Source organism: Labrus mixtus, chromosome 14 (genome assembly GCF_963584025.1).
Source record: "Labrus mixtus chromosome 14, fLabMix1.1, whole genome shotgun sequence".
Lineage (NCBI taxonomy): Eukaryota > Metazoa > Chordata > Actinopteri > Labriformes > Labridae > Labrus > Labrus mixtus.
The window spans coordinates 17,596,757-17,624,286 of NC_083625.1; the positions used below are offsets into that span (position 1 = coordinate 17,596,757).

General features: G+C 40.8%; 1 protein-coding gene across 2 annotated transcripts in view; it reads right to left on the bottom strand.

The window, feature by feature from the left end:
• Positions 1-26,999, bottom strand: part of ksr1a (kinase suppressor of ras 1a) — a 29,430-nt gene extending 2,431 nt beyond the window's left edge. The window contains exons 1-20 of one of the 2 annotated variants that reach the window (XM_061055593.1): positions 26,444-26,999; positions 15,873-16,013; positions 10,547-10,694; positions 9,958-10,447; positions 8,167-8,348; positions 6,699-6,768; positions 6,354-6,437; positions 6,159-6,220; positions 5,970-6,079; positions 5,267-5,435; positions 4,951-4,992; positions 4,559-4,607; positions 4,390-4,453; positions 3,094-3,387; positions 2,814-3,010; positions 2,624-2,720; positions 1,445-1,578; positions 951-1,082; positions 702-837; positions 361-494 (exon numbers count right to left, since the gene is read on the bottom strand). In XM_061055593.1, the coding sequence (XP_060911576.1) occupies positions 361-494; positions 702-837; positions 951-1,082; positions 1,445-1,578; positions 2,624-2,720; positions 2,814-3,010; positions 3,094-3,387; positions 4,390-4,453; positions 4,559-4,607; positions 4,951-4,992; positions 5,267-5,435; positions 5,970-6,079; positions 6,159-6,220; positions 6,354-6,437; positions 6,699-6,768; positions 8,167-8,348; positions 9,958-10,447; positions 10,547-10,694; positions 15,873-16,013; positions 26,444-26,656 (2,948 nt within the window). In that variant the 5' untranslated portion in view covers positions 26,657-26,999. The remainder of the gene's footprint in view (positions 1-360; positions 495-701; positions 838-950; positions 1,083-1,444; positions 1,579-2,623; positions 2,721-2,813; positions 3,011-3,093; positions 3,388-4,389; positions 4,454-4,558; positions 4,608-4,950; positions 4,993-5,266; positions 5,436-5,969; positions 6,080-6,158; positions 6,221-6,353; positions 6,438-6,698; positions 6,769-8,166; positions 8,349-9,957; positions 10,448-10,546; positions 10,695-15,872; positions 16,014-26,443) is intronic. The other variant, XM_061055594.1, reaches the window with a different exon arrangement.
• Between the last annotated feature and the right edge of the window lie 531 nt (positions 27,000-27,530).

The window sequence follows — 27,530 nt, forward strand, 5'->3', positions numbered from 1 at the left end:
TTATTGAAACTTTACATATTTCACAATTTTACTTAAAATCACAAAATTCACATTTCATTAGAGAAAATGATCCTGAACTGAGAAAAACGTGGACATGCTGATGAGACAGAATGTATTTGGGTCTTGTGTGATGATGAAGGGAAATTATTTAATACTATAAACCTATATATCTTATCTTCAAAATATATTAAAATATCACATCATATATCCTTCAGAAGAGTACTTCTAGTTTGAGGAGTTTGGAGTTATCAGATTCTTACTTTAAAACCACAGATAACCTCATAATAAATAAATACACTTTGTGTGTGTGGTTTCATATTTCCAGTGTCTTCACGTCGTCCTTCCTTTCTGGATACCTACTCTGCAGACTTCCAGAAGTGTCCGGGGTGAGACAGCCTGCGGTTGAGTTTGGGCAGCTTCTCCAGCATGTCGGCCAGCTGGGTGAAGGTTGGCCTTTCTCTCAGGTCGTATGCCCAGCAGGCAGACAAGATCTCCTGTGAAACGACAACTCTGAGTCAGTGCACCAGGAAAAGCACTGATCCGTGCACTCACTGAGCTGTGGACTATGAATACGGATTGATCTACAATATTTCAATATCTCTTCATCCCTAGAGCATGTCTGATTATTTGTCAGACAAGCAGAATGAACATGATGTGCCTTTTTCAATCTCTGACACACTCATGCTTCTGTTTCAACTCACAGTGACCTCCTTGCCGAGGCTGATCTCTGCCAAGACCTTCTTTATGCCCTCTCCGCTCCCCACCTGCCAGATGGTGGCTTCCACATGCTGGTTGGTGATTGGCCAGTCTCTAGCTTGAAGTTCATACCAAATGGTGCTTAAAGGTGAAATACAAAATGATACACATTTAGTCCAATGTTAAAATCTTCCATGACTTGATTTCCTCTATGGCCTGAAGTTAAGTAAGACGTTTCAGTGTGAAGAACTTACCCGAATGCGTACACATCTGCTGCAGTAGAAAAAGGAAGACGGTCCTCGTTGTTACCTGGACTCATCCTGCGCACAATCTCTGGTGCGAGATAACAAATCCAGCCATGAGGAAGCTTTAGTTTGTTCTCACGCCTGGGAAACAAAGACAGCACACATTTTCAGTAACGTAGAAAATGGAGATGAAAATCTTGTTGGAATGATGCATTCACTAGAGTAAAATCTGTCTCCAATTCACATCTTAACATGAAGTCTAATCCAAAGAAAATAGAACATTAGAAATGTGTGTATAGAATTAAATTCAAAGCAGATGAGCTGGAGATATTACACATACTAAGATAACTGGCTGACAATAGAGATGCCTGCAGAACTGCAGCCACTGTGGACCCTGAGCAATTATTACAAATGACTAGATGTCCCCAGGTAATAGCAGGGCAGCGTGAACAGCACTTCAGCTCAAGTTGTGTATTTAAGGCCTCTCGAGTGGCTTTACTTACCTCCCTTCCTGAACAACTCCAGAGATCCCAAATAGCCCAAAGTCTGTGATCACCACTTTATTGGTGTCATGAAAAACATTCTTGGACTTCAAGTCTTTGTGAACGATGCCTTTAGCATGCAGATAGCCCATTCCCTGAACAGAAAACAAACAGAGAGCGTTCATTAAGTGATGTCATATATCTCTGTGTGTTTCTGCCCCTACTCACACTATTAAACACTCAGCAGTCAAGACTTTTAATGTGTGTGTTTGTACAAATATTTCTTAAAATCCAAAAAAGGTTAAGAAAATACCGGGTGCATTAAGACATACGTTTCAAAATATTGAATTATAAATATCTTATTACTCCGCTGTGTTAAATATTTGATTCTGATCGGCCATTTATTCATAGCAAAGGTCTCCAATCCTTTGATAGCAGATGGCTTGGGGGAATAACAGACTGTTGCTAAGAAAAGCAAACGGTTGCTAGGGACGCAGCTCTTATCACAGATTCTAGAGGACTAACTGTGATCATATCAATCTGCAGAAAGAAGACCAATTAATTTGACACTGCTTAAAAAACGCAAAACTGCAAGCTATCGCAGAGAAATGAACTCAAATGGAGATGGCACTGGAACAATTACGCTGGTGTTTCAAAAAATGGTAAGTTGCAAAGAAATGTCCTCAGACTCTGATGGTGCCGTGGTAGAAAAACTCAATCTGTTGCTGCCCTGATTAGTGAAAACATTCTTCATTTTAACACAAGTATTGAAAGTTAGTTAGGCTCATTTAATGAAGGTGACAGAGTAGACTGTTTCCACTGACGCAGCTTTAACTGTAGATTCCAATGAAATATTTGGCTAGCAATAAACCAATTATTTAATTTCAGAATAAACATTTTGTTTTAAATGATTGATTTCCAAAGCAAGTAGGCATGTAATTAGATGTGTAATGTATTGTGAGTGGATTTTTATAGCTAAGTAACCCCTTCAGGGTGAGACAAGACCTCCAAGTCCTCCTCACTATGTCAGGGGTTTCATTATTCAATAACCACTTGCTCGCCTTACATTTGTACATGTGTTTGGCTCTGTGAAAACACGGATTTTACATCAAAATTATTTATTGGCATATAACTTCAGGTTTGGTTTGTTGACATGCAAGGGTTTAAATCAACAGTTTCATCAATGACAACAAAAATTACCTTCACAATCTCCTGAGCAATTTGTCTCGTCTTGTTGATATCCAAAGTGTTCTTAGTGTCTCTAACAACTGAATACAGAGTCCTCCCTTTACAGAAGCTGTGAGGAGAGCAAAGAGAAGATTAGAATGAAGGTGAAACATGCAAGGTTTAAAGTCCTTTCAGAGGCGTGATTGATTTTTTCTTTCCTCACCTGGTGATGATGGCTAGGTGGGGTGGAGCCATGCAGGCCCCCATGAAGAGGACCACATTCTCATGCCTGGTCTGTCTGTAGTTCATCACCTCCTTTTTGAAGAGCTTCAGATGGTCCTGATTGTTCCCATCGATCTCAAGAAGGCGGATGGCTACCTCGCCGTGCCACCGCCCCTTATGCACTTTGCCCCAGCGGCCCTGCGTGAGCAAAACAACCTCAGCAAAGAATCCTTCTTTCAATATAATACATAAACTATGAATGTCCATGTGTGATTCCTCACCTTCCCGATGAGTTCTCCCAGGTCCAGCTGCTCAAAGGGGATGTCCCACTCCTGCAGGTAAACACTGGTCTGACTGGCCTTGCGGGAGATGGGGCCCTTCCACTGGTTTCCTCGAGAGCTGGGCAGATCGTCAAGCTCATCACCATCCATCTCACCGTCTGAGCCAACGTTCATTCTTATGTCTCCTTCGTCATCCTCATCTTCTTCTTCATCCTCATTCTCCTCGTCCTCTTCTTCATTGTCATCCTCCGCTTCAGGGTCTTCATCTTCAACCTCAATTTCCTCCTCTCCTTCCTGCAGCAGTGCATAGATGAAAATGTTAATCTGTTGTGCATTCAAAGGGAACATAATTACTTATATACTGTAGGTTCATTTGAAAGGTGTTGGTCTTCTGGCACACTTTTCTATTCTATAAAAATACTGAAACATAAAAATGGCAAACCTTCAATTTCCTGCAGTATGATTGTGTGTTTAGTCTTATGGGGATTGAATTAATATGAAATTGTGCAGTTGCTCTTCAATATTTCCTGAATAAAAAATATTGTTTTTTTGTGTGTCCAGCTTTGTGTTTCTCAGTTGTAATAAAAGAGTTGTTTTGATCATCTCTCCTTGTGAAGTTAATAACATCACAGCCCCAGCATCACAATGACCAACCATGTCAATCCTGGTTCCAATAAACAAATGTCAGAGGAGCTGTCGTTTTTGGCTCATGTTGAATCTATTTACAAGAAACCTGCAATCTGTTTTTTTTTTCTCCCAACACCATGGAAATAACAACCATCATATTACAGTACTCACTAAAAAGCAACCCGGCATCCCCGAATTACTATAACAGATTCGCTGGGTTGTGAAATGCTACAAGTTCGAGTCAGTGAGAGAAATGAGTTTGACCCATGTCATTGCTTCGACGGCTCATTTTCAAAACTGAATTTGGTGCCAAAACAAACATTTATTTAGATGTTCCTCTGCTCTGCTCATCTGGAAAAACTTCACCTATTTCAGCTTTGTCAAAGGTTAACACAAACTGCTTAATATCCTGCTTCTCATGACAAGGGATTCCCAATATTGCTTTTAGCTTATTATTATTATTCAGGCTCCATAATGACCCTCAATCCTTAAGTCCTTTTTAAGATTTTAATAGTCATTTTTTCTATTCTGATTTTCCTTTCCCCTAAAAATGTCAGTCAATGACACAAGAATGATTCAGAAATAGGACTAATTAAAAAGCCACTTAAATAGACAGCAAAACGTGGACCGAAGTGTAAATTCTACATACACCACATGTTGAAACATTACCTCCTCGTCCTCATCTTCTACCAGCTCAGAATGTATGTCATCTGCCAAGTTCTCCGTCTCATTGCTGTGAAACACATAATTAATATCAGAGGCGTAACATACAAGATACATTACTGCTGTGTCATCAGTTATTTTGAGTGAATTTGATTTTTTTTTTTTTAAATCTTACACAGTGTCTTGCAGGACATCAGGGTGCAAGTTAGCAGGACTGGAGACATCTGTAAAAAAATTAAAATGTTTAGAAAGAATTTAAAAGAGCATACAATGTATCCCTTTGGTATTTTCCCCCTTCTCCTCTAGGAAAAACTCCCACCACAGAGAAAACATGACTGCTCATGCAATTTCCCACCACCACCAGCAGATGGTGTCAAAAGACTGTTAAGTTTCAGTTTCACCATGCAATCCTGGTGCTAGCATGCACCGTCACTGAATGATGGCTGCAGTAACAACAACCCTAAAAGCAAACATGCAGAGGATAGAGACGAGGGAGTCTTAGGTTTTGAGAAGGGGAACGATGGCGGAATAACAATGCAGCATTTTGCTTTGGAAATTTCAACTCACCAGGGAAGATAAATTGTTGTCTATGCTGAAAGTAACAGGCAGCTTTTATAAAAAAAGAGAGAGAGGGAAAGACCGACAAGCATGATAGGGAGAGAGATGTTTGGTTAGAGAAGCTTTGAATTAACATTTCTAGTCAAAAGCACAGTTGATTACAGTATTAGTAGTAGAAAAAGAGAAGAAAATTAGCAATACTGTTGAATATTCTTAAACTGAAAAATAAGTCAGTGAAAAGGATCCACATTTCACATATTTGACTAGTGCTTATCAGACTATGTTCCCACCTATGTGTCTATATCGAGGCATCTGTGAGGCCTACCTGGAAAGTTGAAGCGGCTGTCCCGATGGCCTTTGGGCGAGGGATTGGGTGGGGGAGTAGCGCTGGGGGGGTAGTTCTGCTGAAAGGGTGCTGGGGAGGAAGGTGTGGACGAGGTGGTGGAGGACGGATTGCTGCTGGAGTCCAGCTGGTTCATCACTGGAGGATGATCCTGGTGGTGTAGAGAAGAACACAAATGACACTTCTAATACATGGTAGCTAACAGTTAAAGCAATTAATATGAACCAAGACTTTTACAGCATCTACACTAAATACTTAACACCATTTAATATGGAAGCATTTAATTAAATTTTAGGGTAAATCGTCTGAATTATTTAATAGCTGACATAAACATGATTTGAAAGCATAACAAGAGGAGGGCAACACTAATCTTGACAATGTTTTGAATGGACTGATGGTTAGAAGAGACTGTGGCAAAATCACTCGTAGAACTATCTGTCCTTCTTTAGCTAAACAAACACGTCATATTTGATCAGGGAGAGATCATCCATGCAATGCGGATGTAGTCTGTATTTGCGTACAAACACGTCAGCGGCAGAGACAGAACTCGAGTTTGTACTCGTGTGGCACTCTTACACACTTTATATGGAGGTGTCACATTTTGAAATTTCACAATATTGTATCAAAGAGCTTTATATAGTTGTAGACGGTTCAGCGTCATGTAGAAAAAGAAGCATTTTGTAACCTTTTTTGTAATGGCCTTCGGTAGTGTGCCAAACTGTGGTGCTTCTTGCGGCCTGTCTACAGGGTTGTTTATATCCGAGGGGACAGACTCAGTCCTCCGAATTTTGGCAACTACAAGAAAAATTTGCATTAGCACAATACATTTTGTCCATCAAGAGCTTGAGGGAAAAAAAGGAGAAACAAAGCTTACTTGGTAGAAAGGAGATTCTGCAGGATGGGGCTTCCTTGGTGCATTTATTGTGGCACTTTAACCTGCACAGAAAGTAGGCAGAATGTTTTCTTATTCTGTGTGTTAATGCTCTTCTGTTTCATTGTCTCAGTCAATAACATTCAAACTTAAAGTTAAGTGAAGCATTCTTAAGAAAAAGAAATGAGCCCCACTTACCGACAGTGTTTGCACTTAACCCCAAACATCATGTTCTTCTGGCACACCTGGCATGTTTGTGACAACCAGGACTTGGTTGAAAACCTGAAGAAACACAAGATATGCTGTTAAATCACTTAACACTACTTACTCTTTTAAAGGTTTTATTTGATTCTGGATTGCCTTTAGTTAGAGATAACACAGTGGATAGAGTCAGAAATCGGGGAGAGAGACAGAGAGAGCCACAGGTTGGGTTTGGACACAGACCGCCAGCTTCCAGGATCATAGTCTTTGTCTATTTTGTTAAAAGTACAGTTCAGTCTTTCATTTTATCTTGCTTTATTCTGAAATAAGTTTAGGACATACCTGTGTGTGACTGCAAGGCCAATGTCCCTCCTCACTGCTTGTGGAGAGCCGCGATGTCCTGCTCCGTGATCTACACATGAACGAATGGAGAGAAGGGGTTAATGCAAGGTTTGGGTTATGCATTCAAAAACGGGTATTCATTTAAATGAACCCAGTGGTTAATTACATAAAAACTAAGCATCTAAGAACTAAGATCACTGAGTCCAAACCAGACAAACTCATATCCCAGGGCACTCTTTTGCAGTAACAAGGGGGGCTTGTAAAGATTGAGGAGTAACTTTTATTTTATTCAAAAGAGAGAGAACTGTTCCCCCCACCCACTCCTCCCTAGAGTCAATGCCCACATGGGTTGCAATGTTGCAGACAGGGAAGCTATAGAACAGTGTTTTGGCCTAACCTATCTCCATTTTATAAAAGCATCTCCAATATAAATCCTAGTATTACCCAAGTTTCTGGTCATGGAGCTCATGAGAACAAAGTCTAGGCTTTTTAGGTCGGGTAGAATCAGTTATATCTGAACAACTTCGCTTGCCCGCTTCCATCACTGCCACACCTGTTCGCTTGCTGTTGGCCCAGCATCCAAAAAAACGCCTACCTTCTCTGGTCAAAACCAATACAGACCATTCTGAACCAGAATAGAAACTTAGGAGGACATACTGGCTGCTGCAATGTTATCAGAGAAGCCAGCACTTCAACATATCATATTTGTTCATTGTACATTGTTCCATTAAAAAATAATTCTGCAACCATCAACAGTGTTGAACAACTGGTTAAAAAGTGAGCGCTTAAGCAATTACTCGTATCTACCCTTAAACTTAACAGTTCAAATGATAAAATAGTTGGCTAAAAGTACACAATAAACAGTTGAAATAATAAGCTTGATGTATTGGTTAGATATTTGAAATAGTTATGGATAGTTTAAATAGTTTGTTAATTTAATTGATGAACTGTAAAACTCTTCTGCTGAAGAACTAAATCAACAGCTGACATGAAACACTTTCATTCATGGCTGGTTAGAAGAGTGTAGATCAATAAAGAAATGGTTTAAATGTGAAATACTAATCTATAAACATTTGACAAACAGTTGAAAAAGTTAACTCAAATCAAAATAATGGACAAGCAGTTGAAATAGTGAGCCTAATTCATGAAATAAAGGTTAAAATACTTTGTTTAATGAGTGGCTAAAAGCTAAAGGAATGGACAAGCTTTTGGAACTGTCAGTTTCACTAAACCATGTACCCTAAACACAGACAGTATGAGAAAAGATCCACTTGTATTCAATCAGAAGTGTTTAAAATTGACATCAGGTAGGCCGGTATTATTGAAAGTAGATAAGCAGACATTTGGCAGAGCTGGGAAGGCTACGTCTTGTTAGGTCTTTAAGTCTGATCCCTTTTTTAGATGTTGTTACCAGAATAGGGCCAATTATTCATCAAAGCAACAGCACAAAATGGAATGTGTATCTCACTCTTAAAGGTGCTATGTTCCTCCAGGAGGGTGGGCGTGCCAGGCAGTGTGTAAGATGCTGGGGTGGTTGCTGGGGTTACCCCAGGGGTGCGTGCCGAAACAACAGGGTAACGAGAAGGCGTGTCTTCACATCCATTCCCGTTGACTTGCATATTCAGGAGCAACTTGTTCTTTTTAACACACCTAGAGAGAGGGTAAGACAAATGATTTAATGAGGTATTAGTAGGTCCAGTATACTGGTTAAAAAAAGAGACTAATTTAAAGAGCATGCTTTACTGTACAGGTTACAGAAGTGTGAGAGGGAGTCACATTGGAGAACCTAAGTAGTATTGGCATGGGATGTCTCCAGGGTGACATCCTTAACGACAAGACTGATTTCACAAGGAGTGAAGCACAATGCAGTGTTAGTCCTGTGGTCTATACACATACAAAGGTGAGCTCATCATTGTTTGGAAAACAATCTATTTGTGTAATTTTATTTGCGTCCCATCCAAATAGTTATCGGACTTGGGACCTGGTTTGAGTTTGCTGTTGTATACTGTACAGTGTGTACAAAACCAGACTAAACTAGCTGGATGGTCTGGGTGTGTGTTAGATGCATTGGATATATCAGCCATATTTACTCCTGCCTTTGCCAGTATATCTTTTTCTCTTTCAGAAAAGCTTCCCATAAACAGACCGGATATAATGGATAAACATGTGAGTGTATATCCAATCACAATAGAGGGAGAGAGGGGGAAACGAGGGAGGGAGAGACAGATTGTATGTGTCTTGCCACCTCGGAGCATTAGTCCTAGGAAATACTTCCTGTTTTGACATGAGTCATAATCTCTGGGAATCTGTGTGGGGATTAGCTCCTCGCATACAGGCAGAGCAAAGGAGCAACAGGCAGGATGGGAAAGGATGTGAGAGAGGGAGAGAGATAGAGATAGAGAAAGAGAGAATGTATCAAAGGATCCTTCTTGTGTGGACACAGTGTAAGATTGAGGTAAGAACTAGACAGTGTAGATGCTATCAGGATTCTGTTCTTATTGGCAGTTGATTTAAAACAGTAACCCAAGTACTCAAAACCCGCCATGTCGTTTTAAGTCTGCTATAGCAAGCAGTCCTGCTATTTGTTTAATTTCCAGTAGTATGCTAAAATGAAACAGGTAAATTGTAGTGTGAGTTGTTCCGATACATATATCAGTGATGGAAATTCCTTGGCAAACGCCTACATAACTAAACACAAGTTCAGGTATCAGAACTGGTATTAATGCGGAATAAACAGTATCCCCATTGTCTAACTTTATAATGCTCCAGGACTGATGGCTTCATTTGAATACTCACCTCTGTGGCTTAAGATGATAAAACTGATAGTGTGCACTATTTTGTCTAACAGAGTGTATAAAGTGGCCATCCCAACCGTCAAGAATAATCAGAAAAATCCCTTGAAATTATGACGATAAGACAAAACAAGAATATCTTCACATATCATTAGTTGTCAATCTTAATATGTTCTTGTTTTGTTTGAATGACATACAGCTATGAATCCCTTATCAAAAAATGTTGCTCGTTCAATGTGTGTGGACTGGTTTTTCCAGATCCTTAAATTAGAACCATACAGCACTTCCCCCCCGCAATTCCCAATGCCCTGAAAATTGTACTAACAAAATCAGCAGCTGAAATCTGTAACAATAACACTGTGATCTGAGAATTCCCATGTAGTCGTGATCTGACCTACTTTTGTGAAGCTCTGCACAAGGTAAATTCTGTAGCAGTGTGTTAGTCTCAGCGCTCTCTGAGCACCTACTTGTTGGTGGGTGGGTCCTCGATGCGGTTGCCCAGCTGGGACTCGTGACTTTTGCTGCGCGTCAGGGTGATGTTGGGGAGCAGATGCAGCACTTTGCGGGACGGAGGCGGAGGGGTGCAGGGGGGCTTGAGTCTGTGACGCCTCTTTGAGGGCGGGGTGATGGGAGGGGTGGAGATGTGTCCGTGGAGCCTGGCCGTGCGAGCGAAAGACATGGGGAATGGATCTGTAAGAGGGCTGTCGCTGTGGATATGTGATGCCAGTGCGTCAGGCGTGGGTGCTGCTGACATGGAGCCTGAACGGGGATGGGGGAATGTGGCGCAGGGGGTGGAAGGGGTGGAGTGGATGGTGGATGGGCGTGCAAGAGGTGAGGGGCTGTGAGCGCGGATTGGAGTCCCCAGGTTTGATAGCTGGTCTGCAGTCAGTAGAGAGCCACTGTCCCTCCGTGTGGGCTCAGAAAACCACAAACTGGCATCTTCCCTCATTTCCCCTCCTGGACAGAACCCAACACAAAAAACACAAGTAGAAATTCAAAGATTTATAACAATGTGATACATTTGATCAAGGACGCTCTCATGGAGAAAAGACATACCTGATTCAGTTGCACTCTTCAGACAGGAGAGGGCAGCACTGAGCCTGGCACATTCTTCTGAACTGGAGCCTAGTCTTCGCATTGTATCCCTCACCTGAGCACCTGTCATCTGCAGTAAGGCATCCAGGGATAACTTTGCTGCTACTGCCTGCAAAGGAGCAATACAGTGAAAGTGTGAGGCAGCACCCAAAGCTATAAAGTAATGAGCAATAATAAAAGCTAGACACATGATGTAAGACAGGAAAACAATCAGATGCAATGAAAAAGGGGGAAATCAGATATAGTGTGTAATCAGACTGAATATGAAAATTTGCTGAATAGTCAGAAATAATATGTTCATTAGCCCTATTTTTTTAGGTAACACTTCATAATAGTAGCCATAAATAAATGCTAATATCTGTCTCACAAGAGAAAACAAAAGGCCTATTTGAATTTTTTAATACAATATCAATAAAAAAAACCTCTGTTGTTAGTTCTTCAACACTGTAATGGTCTCACCAATATGGCCTGCAGTAAGTCAGCATTAAAAGGACAGCATGGTACGATACTAAGTAGGTCATACAACCCCTGACTTGCACTGTTCCTGGAAATCAGTGTTTGTTTGGGGGCATTTCACATACGACTTCTTCTACTTATCAGGGAGATACAAGCAGATGATACACTGATGGGATTCTATGCCTGTATCTGTATGGAGTAATAAAAACAAAGGATTAGACATGGACCAAACAACTGGGAAGAGTCCAAAAAAGGGTCAAAACCAGACATGGACATATTGAGTTCAAGTCTAAGTCCAGAAAAGACTCTTTAAGATCAGATATGAACCGCATCTGTTAAATACTTGTTGTCAGACATCTGAATTTGTATTTACTTGTGATTTACACAATTATTCAATGGTTGAAGTAAAGGGCCGTCTTAGAGAGAGTGACTATACAAAGGTGAAGGAAACTTAGAGTGGGCACACACACAACACAACATTGTACTGTGGAGGATTCTTTTAGTTTGGCAAAGTAGTGGGAGGCAGACTGACTGGCTCACACTGCTCCGCTTCAAAAATAGAACAAATCAGAAAAAGCACGGATACATGGCTGCGAGGACTTACTACAATGCAAGCTAGTTTGACTTGCAATCATACTGTCAGTGTATCCATGAGTGTGTTAAACTGTGTTTAGATTTTACAGTACAGAAACAAAATAATAAAAATTCTTAAACTCAAAAGATACAGGCCTACACCATGTGACAACATGCAGCCAATGATTTGTATGCAGAATAATTATTAAAATCAACTCTGTCACAGAATGCCACCAGGGTAAAGGACAAGGTATTTAAACCAGCAGACCTTCTAACAAATGAGATTTATTGAACAAGGCTTTCCATTGTAGCAAAATAAACATCAGCAACATATTTATGGTGGAAAAATGTTCTTATAACAACTTCAAAAAAAAAAAAAGAATAATGTGATTGTGTCTGTTATTTACAGTAGCAGATAAGTCACAGTGTTTCCTATGATCATTTAGTCCATGAAGTGTCAATAAAATATCAAAATAATGCTCAAAGATATCTGAGGGATCAAAATGACGTATTCAGAATGCCTGAAGACTCTTCATTTGACTTTTATAAGCCGCAAAGAACAGTTCTAGAGGCCCAACGATTAATCGGCCAACTAATAATATCGGCCAATAATAGCATATTCAGTGACTATCGGTATTGGCAAAATTTAGCGCGGATGTGTGCTGGTATTACTAGGTTTATACCCCAGTCTAAAAGCATTTCATTTGACTTTCATTGTATTACACTAGCAGTTCTCTGTCACCAGCAGAATGTGCTATATGGAATACAACAAGCATCATCACTCTCCAGAGTGTCAAGCAGTGAACTTTCGAGTTGAGTGACCATCTTGTATTCATCATATATAGCTTTTCCACAAGTGTTTGGTATCTGGATTTTTCTCTCTCCCCAATATCAATATTGGTATCGGCCCCAAAAAAACCCATATTGGTCAGGACCTAAAGTTCTAACATTCAAAAATCTGGAACTGGCTCGGATCTACCTTTTTTTGCTTAGAAATGGCTGAAAAAATATCAGGTTATTGTAGTTGTTTGAATTATTTTATATCATCCATGGATCCATTTATTGAATAATTGTTGCAAAGGTTGCACTGTCTTTGATTGCCACATAAAAAAGTACCTGAAATCTATATTTTACTTTTAAAGTTACGCTGCTTGATAATCATTAAGTGAGTAGTTTGAACATCAAGAAAAGGTTGTCAATGAGGGGAAAGCCCATGCTAATTTGACTAAGCTAGTTGTTTAGAATCATCTATTGCTTAGTGAAGTCCTCTCATTTCCATTGGCTGTCCAGTGAAAGCCTACACCAGTCTGAAGAGTTTAAATAGAACAGAATAGCTGAGAACCAAAGGGTTCAAAAGGACAAGCTTTGAAAAATTAAATTAAGCTGCATGATCACATACCTAACAGACATTTGGTATTTTCTGTTTATGTAATGTTCACTTAGTGAGACAGTAGACAAAATGACAGCAGAAATATTTTGTGATAGGGAGAAGAAAAATAGGAGACAGTCCAGTGATTTGAGGATGTTTTTGTGACAAGGGAAGTACGCAATCACTTATCAGCCAGGTCAAAGCCTTGTTCTGAGAGGGCAAACACTGATCAGAAAACTAGGGCAACCTCCCACACTCGTGTGTACACTGTCAGCAAAAGGAAGCCCAAATACACACGCAGACGAATGCACAAACACACACACACATGCAGACGGATGCAAAAACACACACACACACACACGCACGCACGCACGCACACACACACACACGCAGACGGATGCAAAAACACACACACACATGCAGACGGATGCAAAAAAAACACACACACACACACACACGCACAAACACACACACACACATGCAGACGAATGCACAAACACACACACCTGCAGACAGATGCAAAAAAACACACACACGCAGACGGATGCACAAACACGCAGACGGATGCACAAACACACACACGCAGACGGATGCAAACACACACACACACACACACACACACACACACACACACACACACACACACACACACACACACACACACACACACACACACACACACACACACACACACACACACACACACACACACACACACACACACACACACACACACACACACACACACACACACACACACACGATGGGCATCATAGCTTGCACATGTTATTACTGTACTATGGCCTTCTGGGTGCAGTATATTTAGTTGGAAGTACTGTGTATCTCTACAAAGCTATTAACATTGTAGCTAAGTCTTTATATTAGATCAAGTGGATTAAAGTATATATGAGGCTCCTTACTGTTTAGTATTCTAGTATTCTCATATTAAACTCACATATGCATAGTTCACAATAGATAGACACAAAACCGAATGCACCTTGAAATGTTTTATATTCATCAAAACAGAAATATAATTGGGTAATATACACATTTAAACTCTGTTTTTGGTAGAGATTTACAACTACATAGGATTGCGTAGTGGTCTCTCATTGGCTGTCTCGAAATTCTATTGCAATCTTCTTCTGCAGTTAGCTCAGGTTAATCCAGGTAAGGTAAATTAGTTAAGCCACAGACAAAGTTAATCAGTTCATGGAAAGACACACATGGTAATTTAGGAATCTTGCCAACATGGCATCCACATGCTGGTATAACATTATGTAATAGCTCAATGTCGGTTGCAACATGACAGGGGAGAGAGATTGGATTCTAGATATAAAAAAAAAAACCTAAAAATAAATACTACATGAAATCATTGTACTGTTTTTGGATCATCCGTTACATAATCCAGACTGAGAACATGCACTGCAGATATGTCAATGTTATGATGTTTGATCTAAATGGGTCATCGTTACGCCACGACGGATCGACATGTTTTGGGAAATCCCCCCGCTTGGTATTCAAGACATACAAATGAATGCGTCTACAGTACCATCATTTTAAATCTTTTTTTTTTGTACAGAATTCTTTGAATGGTAAGTAGTGAGGTTTAATCTAAAAAAACAAGCAAACACAGCGCTTAACATGACAGATAAACCCCAAACACAAGACACATAATCAGATGTGGAACAAAGCAGAAAAGATAATAATACAAGCAAACCCAAACTTGGTGACATATTAAAAAATAACATGTTAAATAAGCAGGTTAGAGTTAGGTCACCAAACACAGACAAACAGGACAGCAGGATGAAAACATAGAGGAGCTGAGAGAAGGACTAAAAGAGTTCGGAGCAGCATAGGGAGGGCAGCTAGTAGAAGGAGAGGAAATTATGGAATTAGGTCGAGTGACATTAGTACTAAACCTGCAAAACAGTACTGCACCCTCAGTATGTAACTGTACAATAATGGATTTCAGAGTTGATCTCAAACAAACTTGTATCTCATAAATCAGACAAAGACAAACGAAAAAACAGCAGTAAGGAGAGGGAGGAGCAAATATTATTGTTTTCTTGAGGCTATCTCTGTCAGGCCACCTGTTCCTCCACAAAGAATTCAGAGGTCAGATTACAGGTGTGGACACTGACCTTGCTCAGATGTTAAATATGATTAAACTCTGGCTATCAATCTTGCAGGTCACTTCTTACAACACAACCTTGGGGCAACATTAAACACTATAGCACTGATTTTGGTGTCATTCAACTCAAAATGTTAAACATGGACTCTAAATTTACTGTCATTGGATCTCCTTTCACAAATTTGATGGAACCTATGAAGAAGTAGTTTTAGGATCGGCAAAAACAAGCATTAAAACTTGTACATTTTAAAGCACATAAAATACTGATCTAATAAAGATGATCGAAAAGATGTGTTTAGTCTTCAACTAATCTCTATTCCAAGAAAGGTCTCACACACTGGAATGAAAGGTCCTCTACAGTCTCACTAATATGGCACAGAGATATAAGTGGCAGCAGGCTGGGAACTCGATTTTTATGAAACCACAAGAAGTTTGTCTAAAGAAGGAGATGTTACTCTTACTCTCCTTTTTATATTGGACTCATAAAAAAACAGATTGTACACAATGTCTGTAAATAACTATGACTATTACTATAACTATTTTTTTTTTTTACTTAATCAGGTTCAAATGTGTTAGTTCTATTTCTACCTAAAAATGGCTTCTCTTCCAGAAAGACCCAACTTAATTTTGAACTTGATTTTCTCATGAGTGCAAATAGCGCACTCAGTACACACACAGTGACTCCCCAATAATATGAGACATACAGTAAGCAGTCACAAGGTCACAGACAAAGAGAGGAGACGAACATTGTGACCTACCTCAATAAGCTCTGGTCGTAGATTTATGGTCCGTAGCCAGCCTCGCAAGTGTGGATAGCGGTCTAGGGCTTCGGGCCTCTCTGTCTCTGGCACTTTCTGCTTGCACTGCAGCTGTTTACAGATGTATTTCATCAGTTTCACCTGCAGGGAGCAACAGAGAACATAGCTCAGAGGGGAGGGGCAGGTTAGAGGGGAGACTGCCTGCTAGGAGCTACAGCTAAAAGAGGGAGGCCTTCAATGAGGAGGATATTATTACACCTCTGTTTTCTTAACTGAAGCTTTTTCAAAGTCAGATGACATAACTTAAGCATGGCTGCGCTTTATTGCAACTGCAATACCACTCATAATTAGTCACTATTTGTTGATAATGACCATTGTTGCTGGATCTAGAAAAGTGACCTTAGATAGGTCAACATTCTGCTGATATTCATCCTGAAAGATCAAACCAATACAATGAGGTTAACCTGATACTAATATGACTTTAGACTTGCACCGTTTTTCCATTCTGAACTCAATGTACCTGCAGTAACAATTCCAGTGTTTGTTTAACCCAATTTCCCAGTGCCCCCAGTGCACAAGCCGGTTAATTAGATATAAGCAGCTATTATCATACAGAGGAACAATGAGCTGGTCATCTAATGAGAGCATCTGTGCTGCTGGCACAGCAAGCAAGTGCATTTGGAACAAGGAAGCTGCTTAGTGACATAATGCCGGAAGAAAGTCAAACTTAGTTTCTAGTTTATCAATTAGTTTCAGAGTTACTGTACTCTATTTTCAGCCACATCCCATTTGAAACATTGTAGGGGGTTTTGCCTTTTGTCACAATCAATCCTTACACTGAGTTTCCAGGAAACATTTCCTGTTTAAATCTTGAAGTTGTGGCAAAGACAGATGAGGACAAGGTTGAAAAAAAAGAATCTCTTTACCCTTCCTCTAGAGAGCAGATTCCCCAATGTCACCAGACTCTGGTGGTGCTGCTGATCAAGCAGGGGTAGGAATAATTACATGAAGAACGAAAGCTGACATAGCAAGATCTGCATCATTCAGGTTAGTAGCTTACACACCAACAGTAACCCCTTCTGGAAATTTGGCTTGAAACAGCACTTGTAATATCAAAGTTGAAAGTCTCTTTCAGCATCCACAAGAATCTGGGTAAAAAATAAACATGATTAACTTTTAGAACACCTAGATCAGAAAAACAACGTTTGAGACCATTTATCAAGAATGTGTAGGCCTGATGGAGCATGTGTTGAATGACATCTGTCTGGCCCTGCACATAGAGTCTTTACATGTTTGAGTTGACTGAGTCAGAATCAGAGAGGAAAACACGGGCCCTGTATTCCAAATGGATTCATTTCAATAGGTAACTGAATAATGAATTACAAAATGCTTCACTGTGTCTATCATAGGTAGCAGTGTGCAACATTAGCAGAGATGCAAATATTTTGTTCTTAAAGCGATGAATGCAATGCTAACTGGTGTCCCTGTAGTGGAATTAGCTGCTATTTTATGACATAGTTAGAGAAGGCTGCTGTGGATTTAGGTTTCCATCTGCTTTAAATGATTGCATCTGCTAATCAGCACATTAATGACTCAAGTGAAGACCTTTTCTGTAGTGTCTTATGACGCTGGGCGCATCAGTTACCAGAACAACCTAAACCCTCAGAAGCCAGACCTGTCACCGTCTCGAAACACTTAAATATTCAACAACATATAAAGCTGGGAGACTTTACCACAGCACTTTCCGAGCCAATGTCAAGTGCAGTGGTCCTGTGAGTAAGTATTACATTGAACATGGTGGTATTGGTTTGCAGCGGCAGGAGTTGTGCAGCTCAGCGCGGCCGTATAGTGTGTCTCCTTATCTCGCAGTCTATCTGTAAGAGTCCATTACAGCAGGCAGCACCTTCAGATGAGCCGTGTGACACCAGCTAGCTCTCGACCCCGCCGCGCAAATCTCGAGTGCCTGAGCAACAATGGCGAGCGTGTGTCTTTTCTCTGCTCATTCAACTTTCTCCCTGACACATCCACTCGCGAGCCAGACAGACACTCATACAAGTACGCCTGATCTCAGAAATTGTGGCCTTGGGATGTTGAAAGGCTGCTTCGTGGGAGCTAACAAAAGCATCTCCAGTGTGGGCCACAGAGATGAAAGAGGAGAGCGAGAGAGAGGATGGGAAGGATGTAAATGCTCTGACTGGCGGTTCTGACTGAAGCTTTTCAGCTCTGCAATTAGTCGTCAATCAGGTGCATTAAGAGCATTATAAAATAATTAAACAGCATGCATTATTAAACGCAAACCGATAAAAAGTTTTCAAGACTTCCAAGGAAGGACTTGTCATAAAAGCCGATTGGTCCACAAGAGAATGAGTGCTCTAAAAAAACACACCCTGAATTCCATTTTACAGGCCTTATATGCTAATGCAAATTCAAAATACACACACATGCTTATAAAAGCCAAACTTTTAGGAATCATGTTGCTATTTCCAATATGCATATACTGCTTGGACCTCCATTTAGTTATCTGCATTAGACCCTAGAGCTCAGAAAGTGAAAGGAGCTCCTTTTATGGGTGGTAAAGATGTAGACTGCTTTCTCCTTACATGAGCATACTGTACATATATCCATATCCAAATCAAATCCAGTACAAGCCATAAATGAGAATTACAGCGCCTCAGAGATCACTCTGCTCTTATCAGCTGTGTGAATACAGGGTTTCTGGATATCTATGCTAGCACGTCTAGCATTAAGAGGCCTTCACTCAATCTGGCTAATGTGTTAGCCTCCTGCTATACACCAGGGCAGGGCTGTGACGTTGGGTTACCTAGCAACCTCTCTTCCGAGTCGTCAGCAACATTTCAGTGGATTTTCCCAAAAATGTGAAACACAGAGCTCAGACACAATGTATCTCAACACACAAATGTTACCACAGAACAATATCTATGGTAGCTAAAACATGATGACAGTTTCATGTCCACTCACATACAAGCTTTAAATCTACCCATTATTGTCCAAAATTAAAGATGGAGGATATTATAACACGGGTTGACTGTTCCCTTAATCCCTCTCTGGTTATGTTGTGTATTTGTATTGGGAGCACACATCAGCAAACTGAAAATATAATAACAGCCCCGGTGCATTTTATTTTTGGTGCAGAGTGCAGAAAGCAGCTTTTGACGTGTGGCCTGGAGGTGGGAGGCGGGGGAGGAGAAATGGCGTCAGAGCCCACCTGTCAGCACAGCTAAACAACACCATGGCAACGGCCTAATGCTGCGAAGACATGAGTGACAGCCTGGGTGAGAAAGACAGGGGGAGGGGGGGGGGGGGAGGAGGAGGAGGAGAGGAGTCCCAGCAGCGGCCATGCCTGACACAGCAGACTCGAGGAGCAGATCCCACTGCTCCGGTTGTTTTCTCAAGGCTATTGCTGACACAGCCACTTTGGCGCACCTGCCAAGGATAGCAGGCGTATCTGAGAACTGAGAAACAAGGCTCTATCCCGGAAAATGATATTTGCACATGAAGGTCAGAGCATTTCTCTGTCAGACTAAAAATGCACACGTTTCATAAAGTCAGAACAGGCTCAGTAAAGACGAACACTGTGAAAAGGCCTCCTGTTGTCATAGAAGCTAAACTTCAAATAAAATCTAGTAAGTCTAAGATACTTTTGACATGCGTCTACTTCAAAGTGTAATCTAAGAGACAGTTGCGACTGGAGAAACCACATCTACAACAATATTACTATTAGCAATAGCAGGGATCCTTTTCCACCCTCTGGTTGTAGCCAGTTTTTCTTCTCTCTATCGCTGCATTTGGCAGCTCCTGAAAGTGTCTTTGTCAACACAGAGAGTCACAGTAGCAACAGTAGCACTGGAGCAGGGACATAATGCAAATTTAAAACAAATTTAAATACTGCTTTCATGGAAGCACTTCATACTGGATTAGCAAGTAAGCCATGGTGAGGAGACTTATGCACAGTTTCATCTGCAAAGACAAAAATGAGGAAAATGTCAAAAGAGACCAAAAACACAATGTGGCCAGCTAGAACTAGTTATGCACACACAGGCCAGGTCACGTGGACTTCAATGAGGGGGGTGAATGTACACGGTGACAGTCACAGACAATGGCCTGCTGCCCCTCCTCCATAGTTGTTACCACCAGTGCAAGTTGACCCCTATGCTGGGCTGAGAGGGTGAGGAGGTGATAGATAGAATGGCCTCCAGCTCTCTGTAGTAAGGTTGTACAAGGTTAGCCACACACACACACACACACACACACACACACACACACACACACACACACACACACACACACACACACACACACACACACACACACACACACACACACACACACACACACACACACACACACACACACACACACACACACACACACACACACACACACACACACACACACACACACACACACACACACACACACACACACACACACACACACACACACACACACACACACACACACACACACACACACACACACACACACACACACACACACACACACACACACACACACACACAGCAGAACCTTGGCCTAGTTAACATCACCCACTGTCTGTCATATCTGACAGAGGAACATGTGAGGAGTGGGGTACATTTTACCTTGCATTCATGGGGTGACAGAAAACTTGGAAAAGTGATTCTCAAATAGGCATGTATGACATGAAAAAACTAAGTGTGCATATTGACTAAGACTTATGTATTTCTGCTGTTCTGCATGTTGTATCAAGAAATCTGTCCTGAAACAATACAAAAATTGCATTTCCCTTACTATAATTTCTTCGACAGCCATCATGCTAACTAACCTTCCAGTCACAACCACATAAACACCACTTAATCTGAAGGTAGCAGACGCCACTAAAGTCCCTCAAAGTCAGAACAATTTTAAAAGTCAGAATACAATTTAATTCAGGACTTGCAGAAATGACATACTTAAGATACATGGTTGACATAAAAATATAATTTGAGTTTATTAAAATAAAAAGATTAAATACTTAATATTTTGTAGTGAGTATTTTTACTCTCTTCTTTTGTACATTGGTTAGGGTGAGGGAGAAATCTTGAAAAACTGAAATACATGTGTGACCTAGATTATATTTTAAGAATAAAATACAACCCATCTTCTTTGCAGCATCTATGTTGTGTCCATTATATGACTTAAAATCATTCAACACCCCAATGTTGAAAGTACAACCTCTCAATTTGAGAAAATGGGGACATCAGAGGACATCAATGTCAAAACATCTGTAAAACTGTCCAACTTTACAAAAATGAAAGCATGTTGCTAACAGCAACAAATTACAGCAATTTTAACAATGTGCAATGAGACTGCTAACATCCTTATGATTTGGAGATGAGGCAAGCATTTCCACAAAAGTACCACAGCAGACCTCAAAAGTACAGGATGTAATGTAACTCATCCTGAGTCTGTTTAAGAATAGAGTAAGGCCTTCTACACTGCTCTACCGGCCTGATTTCCACATAGTTCTTATTGACTACACCATCCGTACAGCAGGAACAAAAAGGAAACAGAGACGGGGTCAGCGTTGCTACACAGTTGTTTCCTCTATACCTTCATGTGAGCAACATTCTCCATTGTCTTCTCTTAGGCCTCCGACAGATACACAGGCACACACACACGCATTGGTTGGCTTGTCATCAGAAGCAGCCCAGCGGATTGGCTTTGATTCTCCCCTCCCCTTTCCTCCCTGCTCTCCCCTCTTGCACAGGCTCTTTGCGCGTCATTTGATTTTCTTATTTAACAACCAACCCTGAAAATGCGTAGGAAGAAAGATGTCTAAATATAGATGCAGCCACAACAGCTCGCACCAGGAGCGCACAGCAAACTCTCTCCATCACCGAGAGGAGACAAAACATAGTGACGCTTTGCTGTTTGCTGATCATTACTAAGAGCGGTGATTAAAAAGATAAGCCGCTGAAGTGTTTTGTGTGAGGATTTAGAGAGATGAGTGTATCCTCAGTTACATTTGACACTTGTTTAAGGTTATATAAAATACACTCCATAAACAAAAACCTCACTTCTACTGTTTATAGGAGATAATTTATCAAGTGTTTGGCTCATTCAGACTGCTTTGGACCAGAGGAAGAAAAAGCTGCATAGTGGATATGATCAAGCAAAAGCTCAAAACACATTAAGAGTTAAAGTAAAAAATGTCCGAGGCAGCATGGGCGGCAGGGACCAGACTGAGTGGGATTAACATGTGAAAAGTGAAGTACCAGTTAGCACTCTATTTGAGAGGCCAGTATCATTATCCTCTCACTGGCAAGGCAGGAAAAAAAAACATACAGTTCAAGTAGACTAATAAAGCTCTCTCAATGAGAGTATAAAGCAAGTTCAAGCCGCTCTCGATGGCACTTCGGTGCAACATGGGAGCTTTCGCACCACGAGTGTGACAACTACTTTGACCTCAGACACTTTGCTCAAATTCATCACATAAATTAAAGTGCTGTACAGTTACAGTGGTAATGACCGAGCATGTCTGGCTACTTCTGCTACAAAAAAGGTTTGGATGTGATCAGCTTGACACAGACGGGGGTTTTCAAGCTAGTTTGCTTTCTAGAATTTGAAGGTCTTGATCACAGAGATGAATTTTTGTCTCTGAATAAAGATATTTGGAAATATGAGTGCCAGGAGCAAGCATACAATCTATGACAAACTCCCCAATCTGCTGACTTTAACTTTAGTGGCAAATCTTAAGAAGAGCTAAAGTGAGAAGTGAAAGTGCAGGCCTATAGCAATGTGTGGTGTCAAAATAGTGTGCCAGTAAAGACATAGGAAGTAAGATTGCTGATTGAGGCAGCACCCAAGCCGTAACTTTTTTTTTCATGTGGACCAGGCTTCCTGACAATAATGCTAAAAACTTGATTCTGTATTTCAGTTTTATGAAGAGCCTGGCCACATGATCGCATGATCTAAAGTCTCTCTTTTGTCAGATCAATCTCTTTGTTTTCTGTTGTCCCTGCGCAGGGTGCCGAAAGGTCAAGGGCACAACTATGAAGCTGGCAGGATTGGGCACATTACTAAAATTGAAATTTACAATGTTAGGAGTTTCAAAAAGACAAAATATGTATAACTTTATGGGTTTAATACATTTTAGTTGTCATTTTCGTGACTTGTCTTCCTGTTCGATCGTTAGTTCTAGCCTTCAAGGGAAACATTTATCCTCTCAGCCTGCATTCGATCAGATTTTGGAGGGACTGAAAAAAGCTTGTCAAGTTACTTGTTTGGTACAAGTTAGCCATCTTTCTGTTCTGACATCCTGCCTGTTGTGCAGGTCCTGGCATGATTGTACAGTCGGAAATTACTAGCCTAACATTTAAGTTCAATTAAATTAACATCGCAAAAAAAGGAGAAAGAGGGCTCAGACTCGTGCCATTTTAAAAAGAGGGTATTTAATTTTGATACAGACTATGATGAATGGAACGTGTGTTTTTGTTGTGTTGATAATGGTGACTCTTTTTGTTCTCATTGCTACCTAACCTGAATCGGGCCCCCCATGCGGATGGGCCCCAGAAATACTTCCCCTTTTCCCCCCTTATGAAGGGATGACTCAGAGACTTTCTGCCTAACTTGCATTAATGTCAGACAAGAAGGAGACAATAAGAAAATGAGATAGAATACTGTGATAGGAAAACATTCACCTAAAACTGTCAAACATGTTGAGATTTAACGGGAATTAAAAAGTTTTAAAAAATGGAACAAGATTGCCTGCGGTTGCATCCAACCCGTTGTATCAAAAATAAATCCACTGTACAACAAACTATGATATATTCTTCACATTTGACAAAAATGCAACTGAAACTGATCCAATTTGCCAAGAAGACGTTAAAAACAATCATGTTAGACTTTCATGGCAGATCTGCTGATGCATTATGAGACCAATAGTACGTCATACTTCAAGGGAACTTTTCTCCAAGTTTTGTCTTGAGTTGTTCTCAAACAAGCTGATACCAATTTTAGTCATGTTTTATCTTAACTTCAGACTATTGACGAGACACTAGGAGATACTGTTCATGCACAGCTGCACGCTTTGCAATGTAAGGGAAGGTGAGGCTAAAACAGCCGCACTTTGACTGTTGCACTTTTAATTAGTGAAAATAAGATTATGTAAAAGGAACCCTTCAGAGCTACGTTTAACTCTCCTATAAAGCAATCACAATCATCCATACCTTTTTCCCATGCAACCAGTGAGCAGTGGAAGCTCCACTCTTCTCCAGTGCAGCAGTTTTAACCAGACCCATTATGAGGGATACCCCCTAATAACAGCCTCTAACCACAGGAAAGAGCCTTCAGATCCGTTTTTATAGCCTTCAAGAAACATGTGAGACCGGCATGGCTGGCCCATTGTCATGTAGAACAATGCCGCCAGATCATGTCCTGCTTCACGAGGTGACCAGATACCCCTGACAGCAGATCAAGAGAGGGTAGAAGCATATTGATCTGAACAGGTTACGAACTTGACTTCATATTTTCAGTGTAAAAAACGTAGAATAAAAATCTGAAATCAGACTGATGTTCTATGAAATATAATTGTGCTTAAAAATATGAAAGTGGAACAACATGTCAGGATCTGCAGTTAGGGGTTAAAATGAACATCTATAAACACGCAGACTGATCTATTCTGGTTTCGACTTCAGTTAATACTTTGAATTTTTCATTTAATACTGGGCTTCTGTACTTGAGCCTGTGAAAATGTGTTCTCACACAGTGGCCTGCCAACTTGCACTTGATGCCTGCCAGCAAACTACAGAGCTTCAACTTTATTTGTAGACATTAACGTTCTAAAATAAATGAGCAAAAGCTGCACTGAAAAATACGGGACTGCTCTGTAATATCTCCCCTGTTCTGGGGTATATCTTTTTACTTTTTTGATACAACCCTAGTACATAGATCTTTTAGCAGGTGACCGTGTGAGGCTGTACCTGTTCTGCTGAGGCCTACAATCCACAATAACTAGATTAAAGACACATTGTATCTTGCTTTAAAGAGCTAATTTCTTTATTAGCAAGTGACCATTCTGAAGGTCACATGAAAACCAGTTCAGCCAGACTGTATTGTGTCTCTGCATGCTGAAACTAAATGCACAGAGTTTTATGGAACATTAGTTCATAGGGGCAAAATGACAATTGTTCCTGGGGTGTTCAGTTATACAGAAATAAAACACACATGGATAATTAATAGCCTCTAGCCAATCAGGAGTGAAGATTCCTTTTATCCAAGGTATAAGGTTTAAATAAACCATGAAGCAGAAAGCCCATTTATCAACTATCATATCTCTAGAGTGTCTGGATGTCTGGAGCCTAAACCAAAGACACATTAATCTACCTTCAAGCTCAAATGTAAACGGCAGGACAGTCCCCCCCCCCCCCCCCCCCTCCTTTTCCATTGTTCACCCTCCTCTGTCTTATCAAAATGTACTGTGTCAACCCTCTCTTCCCATCAGCCTCCTCAGCAGAAGCAGGGCCTGTTGTTCCCTCATGGCATTGTTACTAACATGAAAGCTGGTCTTTCCATGACACGATTCCTTCAGTCACCTCGCAGCTGATCTTTTTTTTTTTTACAAAAACAATACGTGATTGTTAACATGCATGGGTAAAACAGGCAGGATGAGAGAAAAAAATCGACCCTCAGAAATATATGAAAGAATGATTCAAAGCTATAATTGAAAAAGATAAATAAGGCCACTCTACATAAAAAAAAGTGTTTTGATGATCTTAAATCAGCCAACATTTTGTATTGCCATTTCTAAATCTATTACCAGAGCAATCTGAAGACATGCAAAGCAAAAAAAAAACTGAGTGCTTCCATTGCTGATGCTTGCATGCTTGCAGGCATGACTTCTCTGTAATGCTGCCTACTATAGCAAGGCATGCTGATGAGGCCCTACAAAGCCCTGGCTTTTGCACACAGCAATGTCAAGTCATCCCAGCACGCCTGAACTAAATCTGCATCCAGATGCAGGAAAAGCATCGACACATCCACCCTGCGTGCCTGCCTACTGACGTTTGGGTGACGAATAAACCCACGGAACACGTCGTACATTTACGTTTTGTATTTGCATTGCATGCCCTGTGTACATACACCGAATCCTGTACAAAGGAACAGGATACAGGAACATAATTAATAGCAGCATCAGATTATTGAATGTGTGCCATTAGACTAGGCTGGATTGAGCAGCACAGTGCGGTGATGTGAACTATCCGAGGGGGCTCCTGAATAATATTTCCATCAAGAGAAAGAGGTCACACACATACCAAGAGATATCACAACCGTTTACAAAATAATGAAGCCCCCAGCACAGGGGGAAATTAAACAAGATTGTTATGTCATCTTGAGCTCAATGCATCGACCCCGTTGTACATTTTGGCAAAAAAAAAAAAAAATTGCACTCGGGAACAGGACGCCTCGCTTGCAGCCAATATTCAGCCTATATGAGGCGGGCATTGCGTCTGGGCTTCATGACTCCGCAATTTGACTACACTGCTCTTTATAGTAGGACAGGGCTCAGGCAGATTTGCAAAGCTCATTACCTCCAAAGTGCGGATTTCTTGCTGTGTGAGGTCGTTGGACGCGGCGCATTTGGTCCGTAGCCCCTGTAAACTGGAGATGGAGATTTCAATCATATTCTGGATGAGTTCGCATTGATGTAGTGCGGCCATCGCTGCGCCACCGCCGCCACTATCCCTCTCCGGCTGCTCATCACTCTCGACCATCTTCCCCCCGTTAGAAGACACACTATCCATTCCTCAGCATTGGGCTCGGCTGGAAGGGCTGGAGTCAAACTGTTAAGCTCCAATACAACATATGCAGCAGTCCAGCGGCGCAGCGACCTATTGTGGAAGTTAGCTGACAAGCAAATGTCCCCAGCTCCCAATGAGGAGAAGTCAGAATGCAAAAGAAATATTTTTTTAATCTATATTTTAAAAAAACAAGCTGGTTGACGGTAACCCGGGTCGTGAAGCGCTCAAAAGTCCAGAAAAGCTCGACCAGTATTTTCAGTCCGTCTATGCTAGCGACGAGAGGTTACTCTCTTCCAACGACAGCTCTGGCAGAGGCTTTCATCGTCTGTCAGCTGTTGAGAACATCATGGGGCGCGATGCACTCTGGGAAATGGAGTCGGTCAGACGGCTTACAAAAACTGTTCTCCACGCTACATCCCCTTTACACTCTCGTGCGCGTGCTCACAAACAACGATTACTGTTTTTTTTTTTTTTTTAAATATCAAGGCCTACAGTAAATCTATTTTAAATAAAGTTACGAAGAATTAGCACAGGTAATTATTTAGCTTAGCCTATTTACGAAGCAATAACAGGAAAGCACAGGAGTTATTGATAACATTAATAATAACTGCATTCCATTAAGGTGCTCTGTTTTTTTTTTTTCAAATTAGTAGACAAGGCCTATTTCCTGACAACAAAGCAGATTAAAAAGGGTACAATTAGGTTGTATGATTAGGCTATATAAGGATTATAAGGATATGCATTACAGGGTGAGGAATCCTGGATCAATCTCCTCTTCCTACCAAACTACTCAATGTCTAACTCATATAAGCCTAAATGATAAGCTAGAAAGCAAGTGAACACTAAGAAAACAAAAACATTTGATATATTTCCTTTT